This window comes from Apis mellifera, linkage group LG14 (genome assembly GCF_003254395.2).
Source record: "Apis mellifera strain DH4 linkage group LG14, Amel_HAv3.1, whole genome shotgun sequence".
Lineage (NCBI taxonomy): Eukaryota > Metazoa > Arthropoda > Insecta > Hymenoptera > Apidae > Apis > Apis mellifera.
The window spans coordinates 5505366-5527852 of NC_037651.1; the positions used below are offsets into that span (position 1 = coordinate 5505366).

The window sequence follows — 22487 nt, forward strand, 5'->3', positions numbered from 1 at the left end:
TTATAGGGTTTATATTTTGGTCCACAGTATTTATAGTAGTGGAGATGGAAGATGTTTTGTCGTAATTTCAGCTCTAGGACTCGTTGGTTTGACGTAATAAGAAAGAGATAGATGATATTTTATAGAAAGAAATTTATCTAGAATAGATATACAATAGAATATCTGTGGCGTTGATTATGTAGAGGTTTGATCGAGAATCTATCCTTTGTAAAGTATTGGTTGTGACTTTAAACTTCACAAAATGTAAAACAGATAGATTATATTTTACTGTATTTTTGTTTCTATAGAAAGTAATGCTTTCTTTTTGTTTAAGGCTGAGTTGGAGAATATTATATAAAAGTTGGATTTTGTAAAATTTATGGTAGTGAATAATGGTGATTTAAAGTTCATAATATGGATATATTTTACAATTCTTATGTATGGAGAATATTTTTATCTTTTTGATTATGGAATTGAATGTGGTTTAAGATTGATGGGATGGCAAATATTTTATTATATTTTTTGAATTTTATGAATGAATGTGATTTAAAGTTGAAGAATATCTGATCATATTTTCTGAATTCTGAACAGTTTGTACTTTATGATATTGAATGTGGTTTAAATTTTATGAGATGGAGAATATCTTATCGTATATTTCCAAGTATAGGTGTTTAAAATGAATAGGATGGATGATATTTTATTGTACTTTGGATTTTATGGTTTCTTTTGATCGATTAAGGTATTTTCACCTATGGATTTTCTCTTTTTAAACATTCCTCTTATAAAAAATTTGAATGGTTCTTATCATTTGTATTAACATTATAACTTTTGATAACTTCTCAATGGTGAAATCTATTCCTTGAAATAAACATTTATTATCTGTCTCTATTGATCTAAGATCTTATGATACTATCTTATGATAGTTAGATAAATTAATCGATAGAGTAAGATGTTATTAGAACTCGTGACTCATCTTTCACAATACAGATCGTCGAAAATTCTTGCTTTTAAACATTGTCTTTAAACAAATAATATAAATTTTTACGAAATTTTATTAATGAATGAACACGAAATAGAAAAAATTCTTGGAACGTGATATATCGATCATTTTAATTTCGTACATATTTAATCATCAAACACATTATAAATTCAATTTCATCCGCACTGTGTGCCATAATTTTTCAAAAAATAATCACAAATTTTTTTTTTTTTTATCAAAGTTATTCGATGAAAGAGTTACAGGTTAAAAACACGAGATTCTAATATTTGAACAGATGGAGAATATCTTTAGATATTCCATTGAAAATATTGATATTCCACTTCTATATTTCCCTTTTTAAGAAATATTTCAAGCGTACGTATTTTCCACGTATTTATTCATAGTAATCTTTATCTCGGATTTTCGTTGGAGCACATCGAGAAAAGAATGCCATGCGGAAGACCAAAGATGATCGCGTTAAGATCACGACGCATCATTTTCGTATCAGTATCGAGGAGGAAGAGGATGATGAAGACAACAAAGAAACGGAGGATCAAACAATCAGAGAGATGGACAGAAAAATTTCCATCACGATAGAGACGGATTCCAACGTAACGATCGGTGGACAAGAATCTGGGATAAAAAATTTTTCATTCGATCAGAATCAAGAATCTTTGTTTTCGATCAATGATCAATCGGCCGATAAGATCTTGAACAAGAACGTCGAGGACAATTGGAACGAACGTGAGAGGCGGAGAACGAGCGAATTTCAATTCGGGGCATCGATCGAATCCGATAGTTCGGAGGATCGAAACGATGATCAGAAGAGGAGGAAAATGGACGAGGTGGTGGATGAAAATTTTTCTGACGATTCTGGAAGAAGCAGGAAGCAATTGGAGAAGAAGCAAAGTGACAGTTTGGAGAGCGAAACGCGATCTTTGGCCACGTCCACGGAAGTTTCGAACGAGAATCGCGGGATCTTTGGTTCCAGCAACGAGATCTCTCCACCTTCGACCAGTTTTGAACAGAAGGGAAACTTTGGCCCGATTTATTCGACGATCAAGTATTCCATCGAAGGATGCTCGTACGAGGATGCAAATTCGATCAACAAGTTGGATCACGTTGGTTCAATCTCGACCGCCAGCTTCCTTCCTTTCGTTGAAATTTCCAATCCCGGGTCCACCATTAAACGTCATGGATCTCTTTCCACGTATGAAACGAGATTGTCGAGCATGAATTCCCCCGTTGAGCGCAAGAGGACCCAGAGTACGAACGAGAAGATGTTGCAACATTCTAAGAAATCGTTTCCTCGATCGAGCGAGAGGAAACAATCGATAACAAGCACACCAGAAATCCAAGAAACCTCCGCGCTTGACCATCCGATCGTTTCTTCCGAAGTCTCTCCGCTTCTAGCCAGACGATGTTACAAATTCACGCCCACGTTTCCACCACACTCGTCGAGCCTGGAAACTGGAGAAAATTCGCTCGAGGCGAAAGATATCGCCACGAATAAAACGTTCAACGTTGATCCAAATTCCAAAGATGCATCCATCAAATCTTCCAAGATCGAGGAACTCGCCTATCCATCCATCCCTCGAGTCTCTCCGCTTTTACTCAGACGATATTACAAAATCATGTCCGCACGCTCGTCCAGCCTGGACGAGATTTCGTGTAAAAATCATCGAGAAGAGGACCAAGATTCGTCCAATACGAAAGAACCTATGATCAATAATCAAAATTCAGAGGAAGCGAATGCAGCTCAAAGAAGATCGACTTTGCCTATGATGAATGTCGATCTAAATTCAAAAAGTGTGCCGAAATCGCCTAATTATCAGGACGTGTTGTCGGGAACGGGCGTTAATCCTATCAGGCGATCGAGCATCGCCAGTGCAGCTATTTGCTCGAGTTTAGCCCCGAGTTTGGTCAGCGCGTCTCAAGGTATTCCAAACTGTTTGTTGCCCATCTCGGACGAGAAAGAGGTATCGAACGTCTCTAGGAATATTGGGGACCACGGGAGAAGCGGTATCAGGTTGAAATTGCCGTTTCTAAAGATTCATATACCCGTACAGCAACCGGCGACTGGTAGCTGGTCAACCTCCAAGGAGGACGTTGGCCATCATTATTCGCATCATCATCATCACCATCACCATCATCACCACGTGTTTCCGCATTTTCATGTACCCACGTTTACGTTCACCGCGACGGGCACCGATGGCACCGATTCCGGTCGGAAGTTCAACTTTGGGATTCGAAGGCACTCGCAGATGGTTAGTTAGCGGTTTTTGACGAGTGTTTGCATCTCCCTTGAGATGGGAAGGAGAAGCTTTGATTAACGAAGAGATTATTTATCGAGTGGTCGCAGGCTTTTCTCGTGTTTGTGTGTTTCGACGTTTCCGATGTCGATTGTTTTTTTTTGGATCAAAATTGAATTTTGATACGAAATATCAATTCTTCTTAAATAATAATGATAATAAATAAAAAAGATACAATCTATATCTGGAAACTTGAAACATTAACAAAATGTTTTACATTAAAAAAATGCTGTTTCACTTGCACGAAAATCGACGTACGGCTCGATCGTTCGTTGAGAAGGAATCCATTGCAAAAAAAAAGAAAAAGGTTTCCAACGATTTTAAGGGAAACGTAAATATGAGATGGATGCTTTAAAAAGAAGGATAGATTTGATCAATGTTTGTTTAAAATTAGAGAGATTACGATGATCGTGTTTTCGTTCGGGATTTTTATCTTCCATTTTTTTAAATAATTGACGTTTAGATATTTCTTATAAATATTTAAATATAGAAGATTCAACAAACATGTTTAATCACGTTTAATCGAATCTGACATCTTATTTCTTAATTAATTTTTTCCATTCGATCGTTTTATTTTTTTCTTTGTTAATCGATTACGATTCAAAAGTTGAGATTTTCTTTGACGCGTTATCATTTTAATCAGGATTTCTTTAAAATTATAAATGCGAGATTAAAGACAGTGAAATCGTAAAATCTCCATTCAATTATACTTAGAGATATTACTTTTACTTATGAAATTCAGTTTCACCATTTATACGGCGATAACGTTTTATTATTTTGTATCTTCATTCTTTTAATTTATTGGCTAATTTAGATAAAACAAGGTGTAATACCATAAATTTTTAGATAATAAGTAAATTATATCTATTATGAGTTATGAATTAATTATGGTTTCGAATTTATTCGATCGTATTTTTTGAACGATTAAGTAAATTATTTCGTGTAAAATTTACACTGTAAGATAAAAAATATTATTCATTCATTTTTTGCAATGTTGAGTAATAAAAGCATTTGATTGGATGGCGTTACGAGATAACTTGTCTAATAGAATTTCCCTGGTCTCTCGTCTTATCAGTTTCTATTTGCAACGATATTGTATTATATCCATAAGTAAATTATTTTTTACATCGTGCATTCGATGTAAAAAATACTTCAGTATATTTTATCAGGTGGATCCAGTGTGTATTTCAACGATTGAGATTTGATTCGCATGGATTGATTAAGATTGTGAATGTGAATGAAAATTTATGTGTGTGTACATTTTATCAAAGTACATTAACACTAAATCTAATATTTAGTATATATTCTGTCTTATTTAATATGTAAAGCTATTTCATACACGTTGCTTCTTAAATTTTAACGAAAGATTATATATATATTGGTATATCAAATTTACCTTAAAGCTTGAAGTATTAATTCTTTTCAATAGCAAATATTAACAACCTTGTTACAATCAAGCTTCAAGTTTGATTTACAATATAGAAAGTGTTTATTGTATGTATAAAAAAAGAAAAAAAAAAAGAACAATTTGCATATTTCATTTTTTGAAGTATTAATCATTGAATAAATATTTCAATGAATTGATACTTATATACTTAAAATCTTATATATTATTCAATCAATTATCTTTACTTTCTTTAAAATCTTATTTTAATCCTTGAGAAAAGAATAAAAATTTGACGAACGTTGAAAGATTTTACGAAAGATCGTTGCACAAAAATGTTATAACAATATCCGAATTATTTTTTGTATCTTATCCTTTTTTTTTATATTTTTTTTTTTTTTTTCAATTAAAGTTCCTGTTTCTGATTCAGTCTTTATCGTTGACCCATATTCCATTGTGTTCCCTTGAAATATGTATAAGTTCTACGTATACTTTGCCTCGCCCAGAAACCGTGAAAATTATTTGCTGTTCATGTGGTTTCATTAATGAAATTTTCTATAATTTTTGTTTTAAATAAAAATCATCTTAAATATTCTGATAGTTTTTCAATTATTTTTTTAACACATTGTTAAATTATTTTTTTCTTTTTTGTTATAAAAAATCGATATAATAATATAGATTAAAAAGTATTGAAATATTTAAAAATACTAAAATTTTATTTTTGATAAATATTTCATTATAAATTTATTCGTCTCTTCTTATTATTTCTTTTTGTTTGTTTGTTTTTTTTTTATAGATTTTTGTTTATTTTCGATGTTAAAAATATTGTACAACTTATTAATTTAACTTTTATGACAACTACAAATTGTTTGTATATATATATTTTATGTTTTAAAAGCAAGTTATCATAAAACTCTAAACTACATCTCAAATTTCAATATATTTAGAATAAGAACAATAATTTAATCATTTAATTAAAAAAATATCCAATATAAATAAAATTTAATGTGATTTATTCATTTGATCTGACTTATTTTTATTATTAAGATATAATTTTTGCAAATTGTGCCTCTACTCACACAGTAATTAATTCGTTTTGCATCAGCTTCCAATTAGAGAATATAAACACGAACAATTCTCCAATTTTTAATCACCTACTGTAAATCCATTTTTAACAAGCTAATACTATTTTTTCACAGACCTTACATCGGACTGACTCGATGGTATCGCTCTGCTACCGATCTCTTGCCAGCTATATCACAGATGATAATCTCGCTGGTCTTCAAAATTTCCTCGAGAATAAAAGAGTGCAGATCGATGACCGAGATGAGGTAAAATATTATTAAAATAATCACTTCAATTCGGATTAAATTATTCTTCTTCGAATCCTCTTTTTTGTTCCATATGATAAACTACTTGTCTCATTTCTGAATCTGTATCTACTTCTGTATCTTTACATTAAGACGATGTATAAAAAAATTTTTTATTTTTCACATAAATAAACTAAACCATTTTCTTAATACCTTTATTTTCTTTCCTTAATCTCTCAATTTAGGCGTAGTAGAATTTTTACATCTGTAAATTTATCATCAACAATTTCAATAGATTTATATTGATTACATAATTATCGAATTGAATTTCCAACGATCAGACTCTAGATAGTTCATCATTGTTCTTATAATAGAATGGTAGCACAGCCCTCATCCTTGCAGCAACTAAGGGGAAAATACATTTTGTGCGAGAGCTCATCAATCATGGAGCGGATGTCAATGCGGAGGACGGGGTTAGTGTTGCGTATTATATCATCTATGAAATTTTTGAACATTTCTTTCATTCAATTATACAATAATTTAATTTTTTTTTTTTTTAGGATAACTGGACGGCGTTACTTTGCGCGGCCAAAGAAGGACACACGGATGTGTGCCTTGAATTACTCGAGCATGGTGCTGATTTGGAACATAGAGACATGGTGGAGTATTTTTTAACCTTTTTTTCCTTTTCTTTTACGATAAAATCATATTTGGATAATTTGATGGTTTAAAATTTGACAAAGATCCACTTAGTAAATAAATGAATAAAATTATTGATAATAATAATAATAATAGAAAAAAAATCATGCAAAAAATAAGTATGGAAAATATTTTATTTTTAGGGAGGATGGACAGCGCTTATGTGGGCAACCTACAAGGGTAAATCGCCGACGGTGACGATGTTGTTAACACGAGGGGCTGACGTCAATGCACACGGAAATTTTCATATATCTTCGTTGTTATGGGCCGCAGGGAGGGGTTACCCTGATATTGTTAAGGATCTCATTGCTCATGGTGCTAAAGTCAATGTTGGTGACAAGGTAATTTATTTTTACTTTTTTTTTCAAGTTCATGTACGATGTACTTTATAAAAATGAATAATTAAAAATAGAAGAAAATCGATATTTTATGTATTGTTATATTTTATTCATGTATTTCTCATCGAAGTAACACTTACATAAATGTTACTTATCAATTTTTAGTATGGTACTACGGCGTTGGTATGGGCGTCACGTAAAGGACATGTAGAAATTGTAGATACACTTTTAAAATCTGGTGCTAATGTAGATACTGCTGGCATGGTATGTCTTCAATTTTAATATTCGTGTATGAATTATTTAATAAATAAATAAATTGATTGATTATTTCTAGTCATGATAAAGTTTTAGTTTTAATAAAACAATCATGAACAATGAATTTTAAATTTAGTTTCAATTAGATAATTCATGAAATTTTGTACACAGTATTCGTGGACAGCTCTTCTTGTGGCCACTCTTGGAAATCATGTGGATGTAGTATTACTTCTTTTGGATCATAAGCCAAATGTAAATGCGCTAGATAAAGATGGTTGTACGGCCTTGGCAATAGCATGTCGAGAAGGGCATCATGAAATAGCAAATGCACTTTTAAATGCTGGTGCTTATGTAAATATTCAAGATAGGGCTGGTGATACAAACTTAATTCATGCTGTAAAAGGTGGTCATAGAGGAGTGGTTGAATCTCTTTTAAAAAAATATGCTGATGTTGACATCGCCGGCAAGGTAAAGATATATTTATTTAAAAATAATTAATTTTTACATGAATAGAAATTATTTAAATGTGTGTAAAGTTATTTAAATGTTTAATTATTTTTAATAATCGATTATATATTCATAAATATTTTAGGATAAAAAAACAGCAACTTATATAGCAGTAGAGAAAGGAAATATACAAATATTGAAGTTGTTACTAAATGCTAATCCAGATTTAGAGATTGCGACAAAAGACGGCGATACTCCGTTATTACGCGCAGTTAGGTCGCGAAATGCTGAAATCGTGCAATTATTATTAGATAAAAAAGCTAAAGTATCAGCTACGGATAAAAAGGGAGATACAGTATTACACATAGCTATGCGAGCAAGATCGAAAGCCATTGTCGAAATATTATTGAGAAATCCGAAAAATAGTCAACTACTTTACCGTCCAAATAGACAAGGAGAGACTCCTTACAATATCGACATTAATCATCCAAAGACAATTCTTGGACAAATATTTGGTGCACGTAAGCTGTTAATTATTAAATTATATATTGTGATGTAAATATAGTAAATTATGTAATAGAATAATATAATGTAATATTAATGTTGAAATATTTATTTTTTTTTTTTATAAAGTAAAATATCAATAGCAGTTTTATTATATGTTTATTTTAGGGCGTCTTAATACTAATGAGGATAATGAAAATATGCTTGGTTACGATTTGTACAGTAGTGCATTAGCGGATATCCTTAGCGAACCATCATTATCGACGCCTATAACTGTTGGTCTTTATGCAAAGTGGGGTTCGGGAAAATCATTTTTGTTAAACAAGTTAAGAGGTAATATTTGCCATGATTCATAAGACACTGTAAGCTATTATTTTATATTTTATAAAATATTCATATATTGATAACAATTTTTCAGAGGAAATGAAAAATTTTGCACGTCAATGGATAGATCCTGTATTTCAATTTTCTTTCTTACTCTTCATTGTAGTAACTCACGTATCTTTATTAGTGGGTATTACCATAGGTCTTGCTCTTCAATCATGGATTGTTGGTCTTGCCTGCGGTATAAGTCTTATTTTTATTACGTATGTTTTTTTGATACTTGTTTGGTATGCTAATAAAAGGTAAGATTATAAATCTAAAAACCTATATTTTATATAGTTTTCCAAAGTTTAATTTTTAAATATTTCAATTGTAGATACGATTGGTATTGGCCATACAGTTTTACAGTAGCTTTAACTACAAAATTAAATTCATTAAAATTACTGTTACAAGTAATTTTTTGCCATCCTCCTGGTGGCCAAGTTCACGATGGTGTTACTGTTCAACCAATAAAATTCTATTTCACTGATCAGACCCGAGTCGGTACGACTGCTGCCGGAGAGAATGCAGTAGTACAAATGGTAGGATCTCTTTATGACTCCATCGAAAATGATTTTGGTTCTTTATCTACGCGACTGTACAGAGCATTCAGACCAAAACCAGATAAGTCAAGAACAACGTGGAAATGGAGACATCTTTGTTGTTTGCCATACATAGTTATATTTGAATTCTGCTTTTGCAGTTTACTTGTTGGTATCTCTGTACTTACAGTCTACCTCATCGATATTTCTAGCAGTGAGTGAGTATAAAATAAAATGTGATTTTTTAGAAAAAGCAAATTAATTAAAATTATTATTATTTACTTATTTTTTTTCTAATTTTTAATACAATAGACCAACAATAGAAAGAGTTACGGCACACATAATTATGATAACTGTTGCCTTAATATTAGCTATTAGTATAATAGCAAACTTATATACGTGGAGTCGAACATTACAAGCATTAGTTTTCTCTCAAAGACGGCATCTACAACGCAGCATTTCTAAATTAGAGACTTTAAAAAGCGAAGGTTTTATACAAACATTAAGAAGCGAAGTCAATTTAATGACAGATATGGTATAACATATTATAGAGTAATTTTTTATCATATTATTTTTTATACTTAATAAAATTTTTATAAAAAATAAAACAGGTTAAATGTCTAGATAGTTTTATGGCGCAACAAAGCAGATTAGTAATAATTGTGGATGGTTTGGATAGTTGTGAACAAGATAAAGTGTTATTAGTTTTAGATGCTATACAAGCATTATTCAGTGATAATGGTTATCCATTTGTTGTTATATTAGCAATTGATCCACATATTATTGCTAAGGTATTGTAATATTATTTTTTTTATGAAACGCGATATATAAAGTGGATTTTTAAATAATAAAATTTTTATTTTTTTCATTCAGGCAGTAGAAATCAATAGTAGAAGATTATTCACAGAATCTAATATTGGAGGGCATGATTATTTACGTAATATGGTTCATCTTCCATTTTATTTGCAAAATAGTGGTTTGCGAAAAGTAAAAGTTGCTCAACAAACTGCCCAACATAGTAGAAAAACTACATGGACCGAAGCCGAAGAAAGCGTTAATTATACTGCAACTAGTACGATGCATCATTCTGTTTCTAATAGAAGACTTAGTACAGAGTCTGCTATAATGAATAGCAATGAAAAATTGAAACCACAAAGTAGAAAAGGAAGTAGAAAATTGCGATTAAGCGAATCAGTCGCTAGTAGTATTGGTAGTAACTTAAATCGATTAGGCGGAGCTCAGGATCTTAATAAAATGCTTCTCACTGACGATTATTTTAGCGATGTTAATCCCCGTAGTATGAGAAGATTAATGAACGTCGTTTATGTCACTGGTAAGAAGATAATTAATATCGGAGATATTCATTTCTGTGTTCTGTTTGTTTTTAATATATGTCTGTTTTTAGGGAGATTATTAAAAGCATTCCAAATTGATTTCAACTGGTATCATTTAGCTAGTTGGATCAATATTACTGAACAATGGCCATTTAGAACGTCTTGGTTGATTCTTCATTATGATATGTATGAAGATAGTTTAGATGATTCCATGTCGTTAAAAAATCTTTATGATAAGTATGTTTTTTTTTCTTTTTGAAATAATTATTTTTATCTAGTGATTTATATAAAACATTTCTATTTAAATCATTAGAATAAGACCCCAAATTCCGGTGCTTAAAGAAGTTCAACCTTTATTAGAAATGGATAGGGATGAACGTAAATTGGACATTTTTTTGACATTTCATCGTTCCAGTTTACTTGTTAGTGATATGAAAATATTCTTACCATTCACAATAAATCTCGATCCTTATATTAAGAAAAAAATAAAAGAGGAACAACAAAGTATGGAAGAAGAAACAGGACATGGCCCATATAAACAATATAGTCCTTGGACTTTACATAGTAATAGTCATGAACTGTGGAATGCAAATAGAAATGGTTTAGCAAGTCGTACAATGAAATCTATTAAAACATCAAATATACAAGGACAAATAGGACCAGTGCCATCAACATCATCATGGATACAACCATGTATGCAACCAACATTTGACTGGCAGACATCACCGTGGGTGCAAATATCTTCTATGGAACCAGTAATTAAACCACTTTCTGCAACTTCAAGCTTACCGGTATAAAATGCGATTATTAGCTCATATTATTATTATTACAATATATAATAATATTGCTATAATTTCTTTTTTTATTTTTTAGTCCGAAATTTTGGAAATAAGACTTTCCTCTTTAACAGTAAACGGAATTTGCGATCTTATTGATAGGATCGAGAATATAAATCCCAATCAAGCACCACAGTACAAACAAGTTATTAAAGAAAATAACATTAATGGTAGAGTTTTATTACATTGTGAATTACAAGAATTGAAAAAAGTAAGTTTTATTTTTATGAAATAAGTAATATAAATAATAAATAAAGAATATAAATAATAGAATTAATAATAATTTTTTATTTATAGGTTCTTAAAATGGCTTTCGGAGATTGGGAATTATTTCGTATGGTAATTGTATCTCTCAGAGAATTAGAAGTTTCATCATTTAGCACACATGAAGAAGGTCCACGAAGTGTTCGATTTACTGTAGGAACAGAACAAATTCCACGAAAAGGTACAAAAATAATTTAAGCAAATTATACTAGATTATTAAACTATAAAATTAAATATTATATTATATAAACATTATTGTTTTACATTATTGTTTAAATAGATCATACTTTACAAAATACTTCGATACGCGTAAATCATGTTGAAAAAGATAAAACAACTTCAAGAACCGATGGTCCTCCTAGACGAGATCAAACTAAGCAATCAATTATGGAAAAACAAGTAAGCTTTCTTAAAATGTAGTAATAAAATAATAAAAATATAATAAAAATATTCTAATAATTAATTAATTAATTAAGTATAATTCTCATTACAATCGTGCTCGGTTTTAGTATCAGGTAAGCGCAATTTAATATTTTGTATTAATTTTTTTCGGAAAAAGATATGAATAATTGATATGATAATAAAAAAAAACAAATATTTTTAAAATTTTCTATAAAACTATTAAATATAGTAAAAAATAAATAAATAACTTATTTTTAGGTAACTTTAGAGGAACAGATGATTTGTGGAGCATTACAAACTTTAAATGAAGAAGCGTGCGAAGATGTATTAGATGTACCATCTTCTGCAGTAGTACCATCAGACTCACTCTCAGGTGAGCCCTCTTCCCTACCACTTTCACTGCCTCTGGTTATAGTTCAAGAACCACCGCAGCCAGACCAAAAGCGTGACACCGTACTAGAATATAGTACAAATTTTTAATGAATTTAGATCGAATATAGTTGTATAATTTGATCATGCGTGTATCATGCATTTTTAGCATCGATATGGCCACGTCGCATTCAAAAATGATCCTATGAAATCCATCATTTACTATTCTCCAGACAATATAACTGTTTAAATGTTTCTTATTATATAAATTCGTATATCGGAAAAAAATCGTACCAGTATTATTAATAGATAGGTGTATCTACATATAACAGGCAGTCAATAAAAATTTAATTTATTTATATATATATATATATATATATATATATTTTTTTTAAGTACAATATATGTGGTAGAAATTAAGGGAATTATTACTACCTTCATCCTAATGAACCAATATCCACATATGTCATATTCTTGAAAATGTGCCAACATGTTACGAAAGACTGGATCGTTACTATTGACAAAAAATATAAAATGAATGTTTCTTATAAGAGAGAAAAAAAAATTTTCATTGTAATACTTAATAATGTTATAATGGTTTGAATGTGTGCGTTATCATAGATATAGAAAAATATCATACACATTTTCATGTAGTAATTTAGAATATTAATGATATAGCGAAGAAGAAAACTGTTTTTTGTATTCCTAAAATTATAGAATATCTTTGTATTCTTATCTTAAATAATTTGATGCTAATACTCAATTGGTTATTGTATTTTTAATTGTAGATTCATAATACTAAAAATACTGTATTTTTTTAACAAACATTTGTAAAACAGGCTGTGATAATTGTTACCATCATTGTCAAATGAATATATTTCTCTTTTCGGGATGTTTATGCTAATAGATCTTGTATATTTAGAAAGATAAGTTTCTATATGAAAACATTTTATATATTAAAGTAAATTGCTAATATTTTTTTCCTTATTCGTGTATTCTTTTGTACTATATGTACAATTATCCTAACTAATTGTTGAATAATTATGAATATGAATGACAATAAAATTTTATCGAAAATTTAAGTGATATTATCTTTCTTAAACTAGATCTATAAGCTTACTGGATATATATGCTTTCATTTTATATTTTTATTATTACAACAGTATTACAAATTAAATCATTTTATTAAAAACATGAATTTAATATTTAATCGTGTTTTATTTAGGTATCCTTTTACAATATTTAACATTTTATTAATCACTTTTAATAAATTAACGTTTATATTTAATCCATCTCGATATAAATGAAAAATTGGATAACGGAAAGATTTGTTTTAGGATCCATCTCAACGGCTCCTCAAGATACAGATTATGTGATACTTCAACCTAATCCACTTCTACATTGGGTGCCAGTCAATGATGAGCCAGAAACGTCAGACGACAGTTCATTTGAATCAACAGTTCATCTTCAACGTACAAATTCACAACGTAGTATTACATCTCAACTTAGTACTAGATCAGCTTGTTCGTTTGGACGTAAAGATTTAAAAAAAAGTGGAGGCAATTCCACTAGTAGTAGACCTGCATCACTTTTTGTATCACCTCCACCTTCTCCTAGACCTGCTTTCAGATCTAAGTCAACAGACGAAAATTATGTAGTTAATAATATGCCCATGAAATCGACTATCTCCACACCTATCAAGAAACGACGCTCAACGTCAACATTAAATGATGAAATAGTTTTATCAGTCCCTGTTCCAAATTCCAGCTTAGAAAAATTAAGCAAACTGAAAGATCGTCTTATGGGAACATTACCTGTCTCACCTGCTCCAGGAGAAAGCGAAGATGAATCCACGCCGTTAGTTTCCGAATTATCTACTCCAACTCATTCACAATCCGATAGTGTATTTAGACATGACTGCAGTGAGGAAAACAGTAGTTCTATTTCTTCTAATAAAAGTTTACCTCGTGATGGAGAACGATCTATTGATATTGTTGATTATTCTGATACAGTTAGTTTAATGGTACGTGAGTCTTCGCATGTGCAATTTTTATCACGTCAAGATGCTGAAGAATGGGACAATCCAGAAACACCTGTTTGATATCTTCTGCTACATAATTGTTAGTAAGTCTCGATAACATACACTAATATATAATATATAATATATATTAGAAAAAAAAAAACCTTCAGTCAAATCGTACTTAAATCGTTTGTGATATATATTTTGAAAGGTAGTCAGGCAATTCAGAATTTCACTTTGTATATAGCAAATAAAAGATGTTGAACTTTTTAGATAAAGTATTTAAAGGTGTTCATGCATTATAAAGTTATGCATTAGAAAGAACAATGACAATGCTGACAAATAATGCCTTTTATGCAACATATGTAGATTATTTAAGTTTTATAAAAGATATTTAATCATCGCATCGTAACATTCCTTCATAATAATTTTAATGCATTTAATAACCCCAGCCTTTATTAGTTTATTAAAAAGAAACTGATAAACCAAAAAATGTTTTTTATTTTATTATAAATATATTTTGAAAAATTAATTCAAATCAATTCATAAAAATGAAATTAAATACAGATAAATAAACATTTAGTATTTTACATATGTAAATATAACATATTGTAAATATAAAAAAATGTCATATTTACTATCCTATTTGTCTCATATCGTCTGATACTAATTTTAAATATTAATTGTCAAATATATGACAATATTATGAGTAAATACATATTGTTGATTTATGCAATGATTGATATTATAAATTCAACAAGATATTTTATAATAATCTGTGTTAGTATCACGCAAGTTCTCTCTTTTGCATTGCTCTTATTGTCGCATGCGTTTAATATAAAATTATAAAAATTTTGAAATCAGAAAATATTAATTATTACTTTTCAATTTGAGAAATAGAATTATATTATTGAAGAATAATTTATATGTTAATTTTTATTATTTGAATATATAAATTTTTACTGAATTTTTTTTTTTAATATTTTGTAGTATTTAGTTATGCTATAAATTTTTATTTTAAAGCTTATAAATTTATGAAAACAGCACTATTTTTACAGTATTTTTAATAATTAAATGCCTAGTTCATAAAATATATAAAACATGAATTAAATATATCTTTGACAAATTTATAATATAATTTTTTAATAATATCTTTTTTATTACAAAGCGAAAAATTATACATATGTATATAACAATGTATGTATATATATATATAATAATACTTTAGGACGGAATACATTAGGGTATCAATTGATAATAGCATTGTAAAACACAAGTAACATATATATTAGATTTTCAAATAATAATATTATGTGTACTCTGCTTATTACTATTAAATATAGTATATTTAAATACATAAAACATCGAACAGCGCCTTATTCTCATCATAAATGCTTATATATGGAATACAATAAGTACTTTAACAGCCTTTTGTAAGTCGTCGAAATGAGTTCTATTTTTATAATTTATGTTCTGAGAAACATATTTCATGTCTTTTAAATACATTACATAGATAAATTTCGTAATACAATAAATTAATCAGATTTTTAAATATGAAACAATATTTTTTATCAAACTAGTCAAAATTGTTTTTTTGTTTGAAAAAAATTCTCACAGTATTTTCTCAAAATAAAATATTTTTAATTCATTGTATTACATACTTAAAAGACATATTTTTTTTTTATAAAATACTGATATGTTAGTTACAAATATTAAAACTACATAAACAATAATAAAAACTATAAAAAAGAAAACATTTTGGCGGTATAATATGTTTACATAACATTTTAAAAAAAAAGTAGATATCATAAGTACAAACATATTGATATAAATTGTAAATTTTTTTCTATGAAAGGTGCAATACATCATTGATCCCGCCTAATTTTTTATAAATAAAAATCGATAAAAAAAATTATCTTTTATGAAATGATTATATCTATAATGTAAATATCTTCATGGATAAAGTTATTTTTAATAAAATGTTTTATGATAAATAAAATATAAATCGATAGGAATGAGTATAAATTTCAATAGTGATATTTGTTTTTCATTGTCATCAAAGGCACTATGGCAAGTATAAAGTATTATTTAAATATTATATAAATACTTTTAATTAAACTATTATCTAGGCACCAGGAATTTATTTGCAAATTTGAAGCAATATATAAGGTTTTTCTAATTATACATAATATGTAATTAGCGATGAGAAATTTGAAAAACGTAAAAATTGGAAAATAAATCAATTTAATATAATAATTAATTTAATAATAGGAGCACCATATATCATTTATTTTTTAATATATGTGTAACGTGTGTTCTTATTCAAGTAATGATGCAAAATCTTAATTTTTTATAAAAATTATAAAACAATAAATATAGAACATATATAAATAATTTGCATGGCATGAATTCATGCATTGCATGAATTGATATTAAAATAAAACAATTAGTGGTATAGATAAAATACGGAATAAAATTTTTGTAATATATTGTACTTAATAAAAACTATGCATAATTTTTATGATATTAAAGAGTATTAACATAATTGCCAAAAATTTTTTATAATTTGAAAATATATCTTATTATAAAAAAAAGATACCAAGAAAGTAATAATCTAATTTTCTAATTAGAAATTACATTTATATAATTTATATTTTTGTTTTGATTTCTCGAAGAATTCATATAATTTATTCATATATTTTTCTAAATTAAGAATTAAAATCAAATAAAATACTTACATGAATGTAAATTATTTATAATTTGCAAAAAATACAAATACGAACTGGTCCCATTGATATGTTATTTCAAATTATTTTATATTGTCTATTTAGACAACATTATATTGCAATAGGCACAAACTATATCAGTATATATATATATATATCTTAAGGAAGACAAAATTTGATAAATACTTATTCTTCTGTTTTAAAAATATTATTTGTTATTTTTTTTGTATTTTTCATTGATTAATTAATATTTTAAAGTTGTGTTGTAATTACAGTCTTCCTTGTGATTACAGTATGTTTAATTGGAGTTTGATCTGTTGTTGTTGTTTGTGGATCGGCTACTAACCAAGGACTTATATCAGAAACTGCCGAATTATCATCCTGAAACAGAAAAAAAAAATATCATTTATACTTTAAATTTTTTATGCATAAAATTTTAATTAAAAATATAAAAATATAAAGACATTTAAAAAAAACAAGCACATGTTTGCATACAATTTGCTTAAGCTAAAGCATTTTTAAATGAAACAAACCAAAAACTGTTACAGTTACTAATTATCAAGCATTTAAGATTGAGCCACACCTTGTGAGTAAGAGTCGTAGTAGTAGTTTGTATCTCTTCAGTTTTCACGACTCTCGCTCCATTTTTTTCTATTTCCGCTTCAGCTTTCTTTTCAACCATAGGTTGTATTTCTTTAAAAGGATTAAGCAAGCCCAAAAATGGATTTGAATCAATAAACGGATTTGTATTTGTTTTTTTTTCTTCTTCTGTTTTCGTATCTTCCTCTGTATTTTCAGAGATATTATTAGTAATTTCGTTGTTATTATCACTAGTAAATGGATTGAATGGATTTTGAGATTGATTTGAAATTTTAGGATTCAGTTGTGTTGTTTTTTGTTCAATTTGTCCCCAGCTATCTAGAGAAAAGTGTGTTACAGTCACGTTGTCGTCAGCAGATGGATTTATCATTGTAGTTCCGCTCACTGAAAGTGTCAGTTTATCTCCTCCCTATATAAGAAATAACGCGAAAAAGCAAACAAGTCACATCTAAAGCTTAAAAGCAATAAAACAAACAAAAATAGTAAAAAAATTATTGAAATAAATTATTTATGTAATAATACAAAATATATCTAAAAATGCAACATGAAAATAAAAATGAAATTAAAATAAAAATATAAGTAAAAATATCTCGTATGTACGAATTTTTCAGATCTATTTTAAATATTTGTCAGTGACATTTACATTTTATTACTACGTAATCCTAATTTAAATCGTAAATATAATCTTTTATAATGTATTTATTTAAAAAATGTTTATAATGCAAAAATAATTTAATTAATGAATAGCATTCTAAAAATTGGAAAGAACTTTCAGCTTTTTACTATAATAAATATATTTGAAATTTACTTATATATTTTATACGTTAACGATATTATAAAAGTTTAGTTTTCTTACCACCGATACAATTGTTGCTGCATCAGAGTGCTGATTGTTTTTATTAATAACTGTAGGTGTATCCATGGATGTAATTGAAACTAAATTTGAATTTTTCCCTTGTTCTAAAGACTTTGCTTTTAATATATTGCATTTTAATGATTCTAGAGGAATAGGTGTACGCGGAGGTAGTGAAGAGGTACCACCAACTTGATTATTTGGTACTAAGGATGTTTGATTACTTATATTTTCGATAATTAAACTCGTTTTCATTGGTTCTGATTCTTTTTCTGTATTAACAATTGTTTGATTTCTAGGTTCTAAAGGTTGCTGGTCTTTGGCCAGAGATTTCAATAAGGAATCTACTAAAGGCGAAGGCGTAGGATGTACGCTAGAATCTGAAGATTTTGTACTACATTGACTTGATTGACGTTGTAAAGATTCTTCTTCATCTAAAAAAGAAACAAAAAAGAAAAATTTATTTGGAGAAAATTTCTATTTATATAATTATTCTGAATTTTTAATTATTGAATTATTTAAATATTCGTTAACAGAATTAAAATATTTTTATGCATACTAGTAATCACTGGAGCTGATTGTGGTTGCTCCACTTGTTGACGCTGACGTTCTCTTAAAACATGACTTTGACGGCGTGCGTATCTTTGACTTGGTCGTCTTTCAAACTGTACTGTTCTACGTGCTCGATTCAATTGAGTAGTTTGAAATTCTGTCTTACCACTATAACGAAAACGCGAACCCATACGAAAGAAGTTTTGACGTCCACTAGCACCTTTAACAGGTGCACGTAATCGAAAGAAAGCATGATGTTCTACAGCACATTTCCATAAATGTTTACAAGCCTTTTCATTAACAAGCCTAAATACAAATGTATGTTCTTGTTCTCCTCTTCCTTCATCATCTTCTTCTACTACAACTAATGTTAATTTCTTTTTTTTAAAATCTAATCGACCAATTTTTGGCCAAAAAAATAATCCTATTTTTTGTGTTCCTTCAAAAACTAGGATTCCAGTTGGCGTTAAACCCAAAGAATATTCACATGCATCTTTACCAAGAACAGTATGCATATCTACACCATACATATCTAACCATTTCGCTTTACTGAGATAAGCTGATTCAGCCTGTGCTGGACTAAGACCAGAACATTTAGTATATTCTTCTAATATTTCAAGTTCCATTTGCTCTGTTTGACCTGGTACAAATCTAAATTCTGAAACTGTAGCTGCACTATGTATGGCAGGATCATAATCACCAAGTTCAGCTACAAATATATACAAAATTTTAAAAAATATTAAAATATAAATTTTTTTTAACTTACTCTACTTATTTTTTTCTTTTTATTTTTTTAATACATACATTGAAGAGCTAAAGCAGCCAACTGTACAGCAACTTGATGAGGACAATGAAGTTTTCCTTCCAAAACATCTTGTTTAAGTTGTAAAAAGAACTGATATCTTGTTAGTTCTTCACGTAAAGTATTAGGTTCTGATGAATAAAACTTTACTTTAAGCCGTAAAGTATATGGTGGTCCAACTATATAAAATATTGCTTATTAATATTAAAGAAACAAATATAAAAGGTTTTAATAAATAGTTTAAAAAATGATACATTTATTATTTAATAAATAAAAAAGAAAAACTATATAAGTATGCAAAAAACATACTTTTTACTTGTTTTTTTATTGGTTTTGTAGGATCTAGCCAATGTTGAACATTATTACTATCTGTATATTGCAATCCAAAATAATCTTTTTCTATTAAATCTAAGCTATAAAATACTTGTTCATATAAATCACTAGCCAATGCTTTTTTCTGTAACACAAAAATATAATAAAAATATCAAAATTCATAATAAAAATCTATATATAAAAAAAATATATAGAAGAAATAAATAAGAAACTGGAAAAATATTATTTTTCTTTTTTTTTATTTATATTAACTATATATTCTAACGACAAGAAATTAACATTTAATAATACTGATTTCATTATGATGACATTTTTCAAAAATTTATTTTTTAAAAAATATAAACGATAAAAAAATCTATTATTTTTTAATAAACTATTTTACTTACTGATAATTCTATAGGCAAATCTGTGCCATCAAGTAATACAACTCTGCATTGAACAACATTTTTATTACTTAGTAATCGTTGGTTTTTAATTTGAGAGGACGTAGTTTGTCCACTAACACTACGAGCTCTGCGTCGCGATAGAAATCTTAACATTTTATTTGACATATGTCAGAATAAATTTGCTGGTAAGCAATAACGATATATTGACCCAAAATGCTACATTCCTTGTTTTACATAGATATATGTTTTTTCATGATACGTTGCGTCGGTTAATACGCCCACTTGTACACGAAACACAAGTATAATATATTAAAACGATTAGAAAAAAAATGTTAGTTAAAGGCACATATTAAAAATAATATTACAAAAAAAATTTTAAGTTACATTTATATTTGTTGACTAGACATAATAATTCGCGAGTAATCGCGAAATTCAAAGAATCCGGAGAAGATACACATCTCTCGGTTACAATAAAGCTACGGATATTTTTTTTATCGCTAATCAGATGGCGCTAGTCTCAATTTTGAGAATACAAACCATAGACAAAATATAAAATAGATCTACTATCTTAGAGAATTTTGTGTTTAATATTTTGAAATATATAAATATCGAATAAGAAATCATAAATCATACAAAAAATTATGAAAAGATAAAAATATATTATTTAGAAAATTAATTAATTAAGATGAAAATTTATAAATTGAATTAATAATTATAATGTCCTTTACCACATAGAAAAGTATTTCTAAAATAATTAATGATAAATTATCAGTACTAAAATTTTTTATAAAGCTAATAAATATGTAAAATTATAATATTTTACATATTTATTAGAAATTGTTATAATCGATAAATTATAAAATTAATCAAATAGAAAATATTAATAGAATATTAGAAATTATAATATTAAAATTTTTCATATTTTAAAATATTCGTTTAAAATAATTATGATATAACCATCTTTTATAAATTAGTTCCGGTTTGATTGTTAAAGTTTTTAATATGTTGAGATTATGTTCTATTCGATTTTGTGTGTAATTTAAAATTGTGAATAAATATCGTGTTTAAAATATATATTATTCGCTAATATTAATTTCTTTTATTTTTAAGTATGTATATTATGTATTGTTATTTAAAAGTGCTTTAAATACATTTATTCGTAATAGTTTCGCACATCTTATTTCGAGTGTCATATACTTCATTATTATTATGAAAAAATGAGAATTTATTGCTATATCAATACTAAGTTAATATTCTTTTATGAATGTCTAATTTATTTTTAAAATATAAATGTTATTTTTTATTCAGTTTTCATTATTCCAGTTTTAATTATATATTCTATTTTTAATTTAATATTTTATAATGTGCATTAAATATAAATTCGATTTTCATTTCATATAAAGCAAAAATGAGAAATTATTTAAATATTTTCGTCAATCAAATTCAAAAAATTGATATGTAATGAATAGAAATTAAAACTTGAAACTAAATTTTAATAAAAACTAAATTTTAATAAATTTTTAAAGTATAAATTTTATACTAATAATGATTTTTTTTATAAAATGACATTTAAAATATTATAACATTATAACAATATTATATAAATACAATATAAATTGAAAAATAATAATATAAATTTTAGTTTTAGTAAAAATATATTGATTATTACACATAATATCATAATGAATTATTAAATCTATAAATTAATTATAAAAATTGATTATTATAAATCCTTTTGTGTTTATTTTTTACAAATTATTTATTTTTTAAAATGACTTAAAATATTTTAAGATTGTATTATTTTAACATTGTATAGATAGAAAATTATAATATTAATATTTTATTATTATTATTAATTATATAATTAATATTTATATATATCGATAGATTGATTTATA

At 27.5% G+C, this 22487-nt stretch overlaps 2 protein-coding genes across 11 annotated transcripts in view; one reads left to right on the plus strand and one right to left on the minus strand.

The window, feature by feature from the left end:
* The window catches only part of LOC409177 (kinase D-interacting substrate of 220 kDa), a 36935-nt gene extending 22317 nt beyond the window's left edge, over nt 1–14618 (plus strand). For 5 of the 8 annotated variants that reach the window (XM_026445164.1, XM_026445162.1, XM_026445161.1 and 2 more), the window contains 21 exons: nt 5854–5985; nt 6339–6437; nt 6525–6623; nt 6807–7004; nt 7167–7265; nt 7428–7724; nt 7849–8224; nt 8376–8540; nt 8626–8833; nt 8908–9330; nt 9425–9647; nt 9724–9903; nt 9986–10445; nt 10518–10683; nt 10760–11237; nt 11320–11493; nt 11580–11727; nt 11827–11945; nt 12056–12061; nt 12207–12321; nt 13655–14618. In XM_026445164.1, the coding sequence (XP_026300949.1) occupies nt 5875–5985; nt 6339–6437; nt 6525–6623; nt 6807–7004; nt 7167–7265; nt 7428–7724; nt 7849–8224; nt 8376–8540; nt 8626–8833; nt 8908–9330; nt 9425–9647; nt 9724–9903; nt 9986–10445; nt 10518–10683; nt 10760–11237; nt 11320–11493; nt 11580–11727; nt 11827–11945; nt 12056–12061; nt 12207–12321; nt 13655–14418 (4908 nt within the window). In that variant the 5' untranslated portion in view covers nt 5854–5874 and the 3' untranslated portion in view covers nt 14419–14618. Of the gene's footprint in view, nt 1–1362; nt 3226–5853; nt 5986–6338; nt 6438–6524; nt 6624–6806; nt 7005–7166; nt 7266–7427; nt 7725–7848; nt 8225–8375; nt 8541–8625; nt 8834–8907; nt 9331–9424; nt 9648–9723; nt 9904–9985; nt 10446–10517; nt 10684–10759; nt 11238–11319; nt 11494–11579; nt 11728–11826; nt 11946–12022; nt 12062–12206; nt 13301–13654 lie in introns of those variants that run through there. The other 3 variants (XM_026445158.1, XM_026445159.1, XM_026445160.1) reach the window with 3 other exon arrangements.
* Nucleotides 14619–17108: 2490 nt separating this feature from the next.
* Nucleotides 17109–21080, minus strand: LOC551579 (band 4.1-like protein 5). Of its 3 annotated transcripts, XM_006565954.3 has the most exons (8): nt 20974–21078; nt 20590–20870; nt 20180–20327; nt 19873–20049; nt 19076–19777; nt 18520–18950; nt 17647–18072; nt 17111–17444 (listed from the first exon to the last, which is right to left on the minus strand). In XM_006565954.3, exons 2-8 carry the CDS (start codon nt 20752–20754, stop codon nt 17316–17318), a joined length of 2178 nt encoding a protein of 725 aa, XP_006566017.1. In that variant the 5' UTR covers nt 20755–20870; nt 20974–21078; the 3' UTR covers nt 17111–17315. The 3 variants fall into 3 exon arrangements, with proteins under 3 accessions (XP_006566018.1, XP_006566017.1, XP_623974.3); XM_623971.6 differs by having other exon boundaries at nt 20590–21080; XM_006565955.3 differs by lacking the exon at nt 17647–18072 and having other exon boundaries at nt 17109–17444; nt 20590–21080.
* Between the last annotated feature and the right edge of the window lie 1407 nt (nt 21081–22487).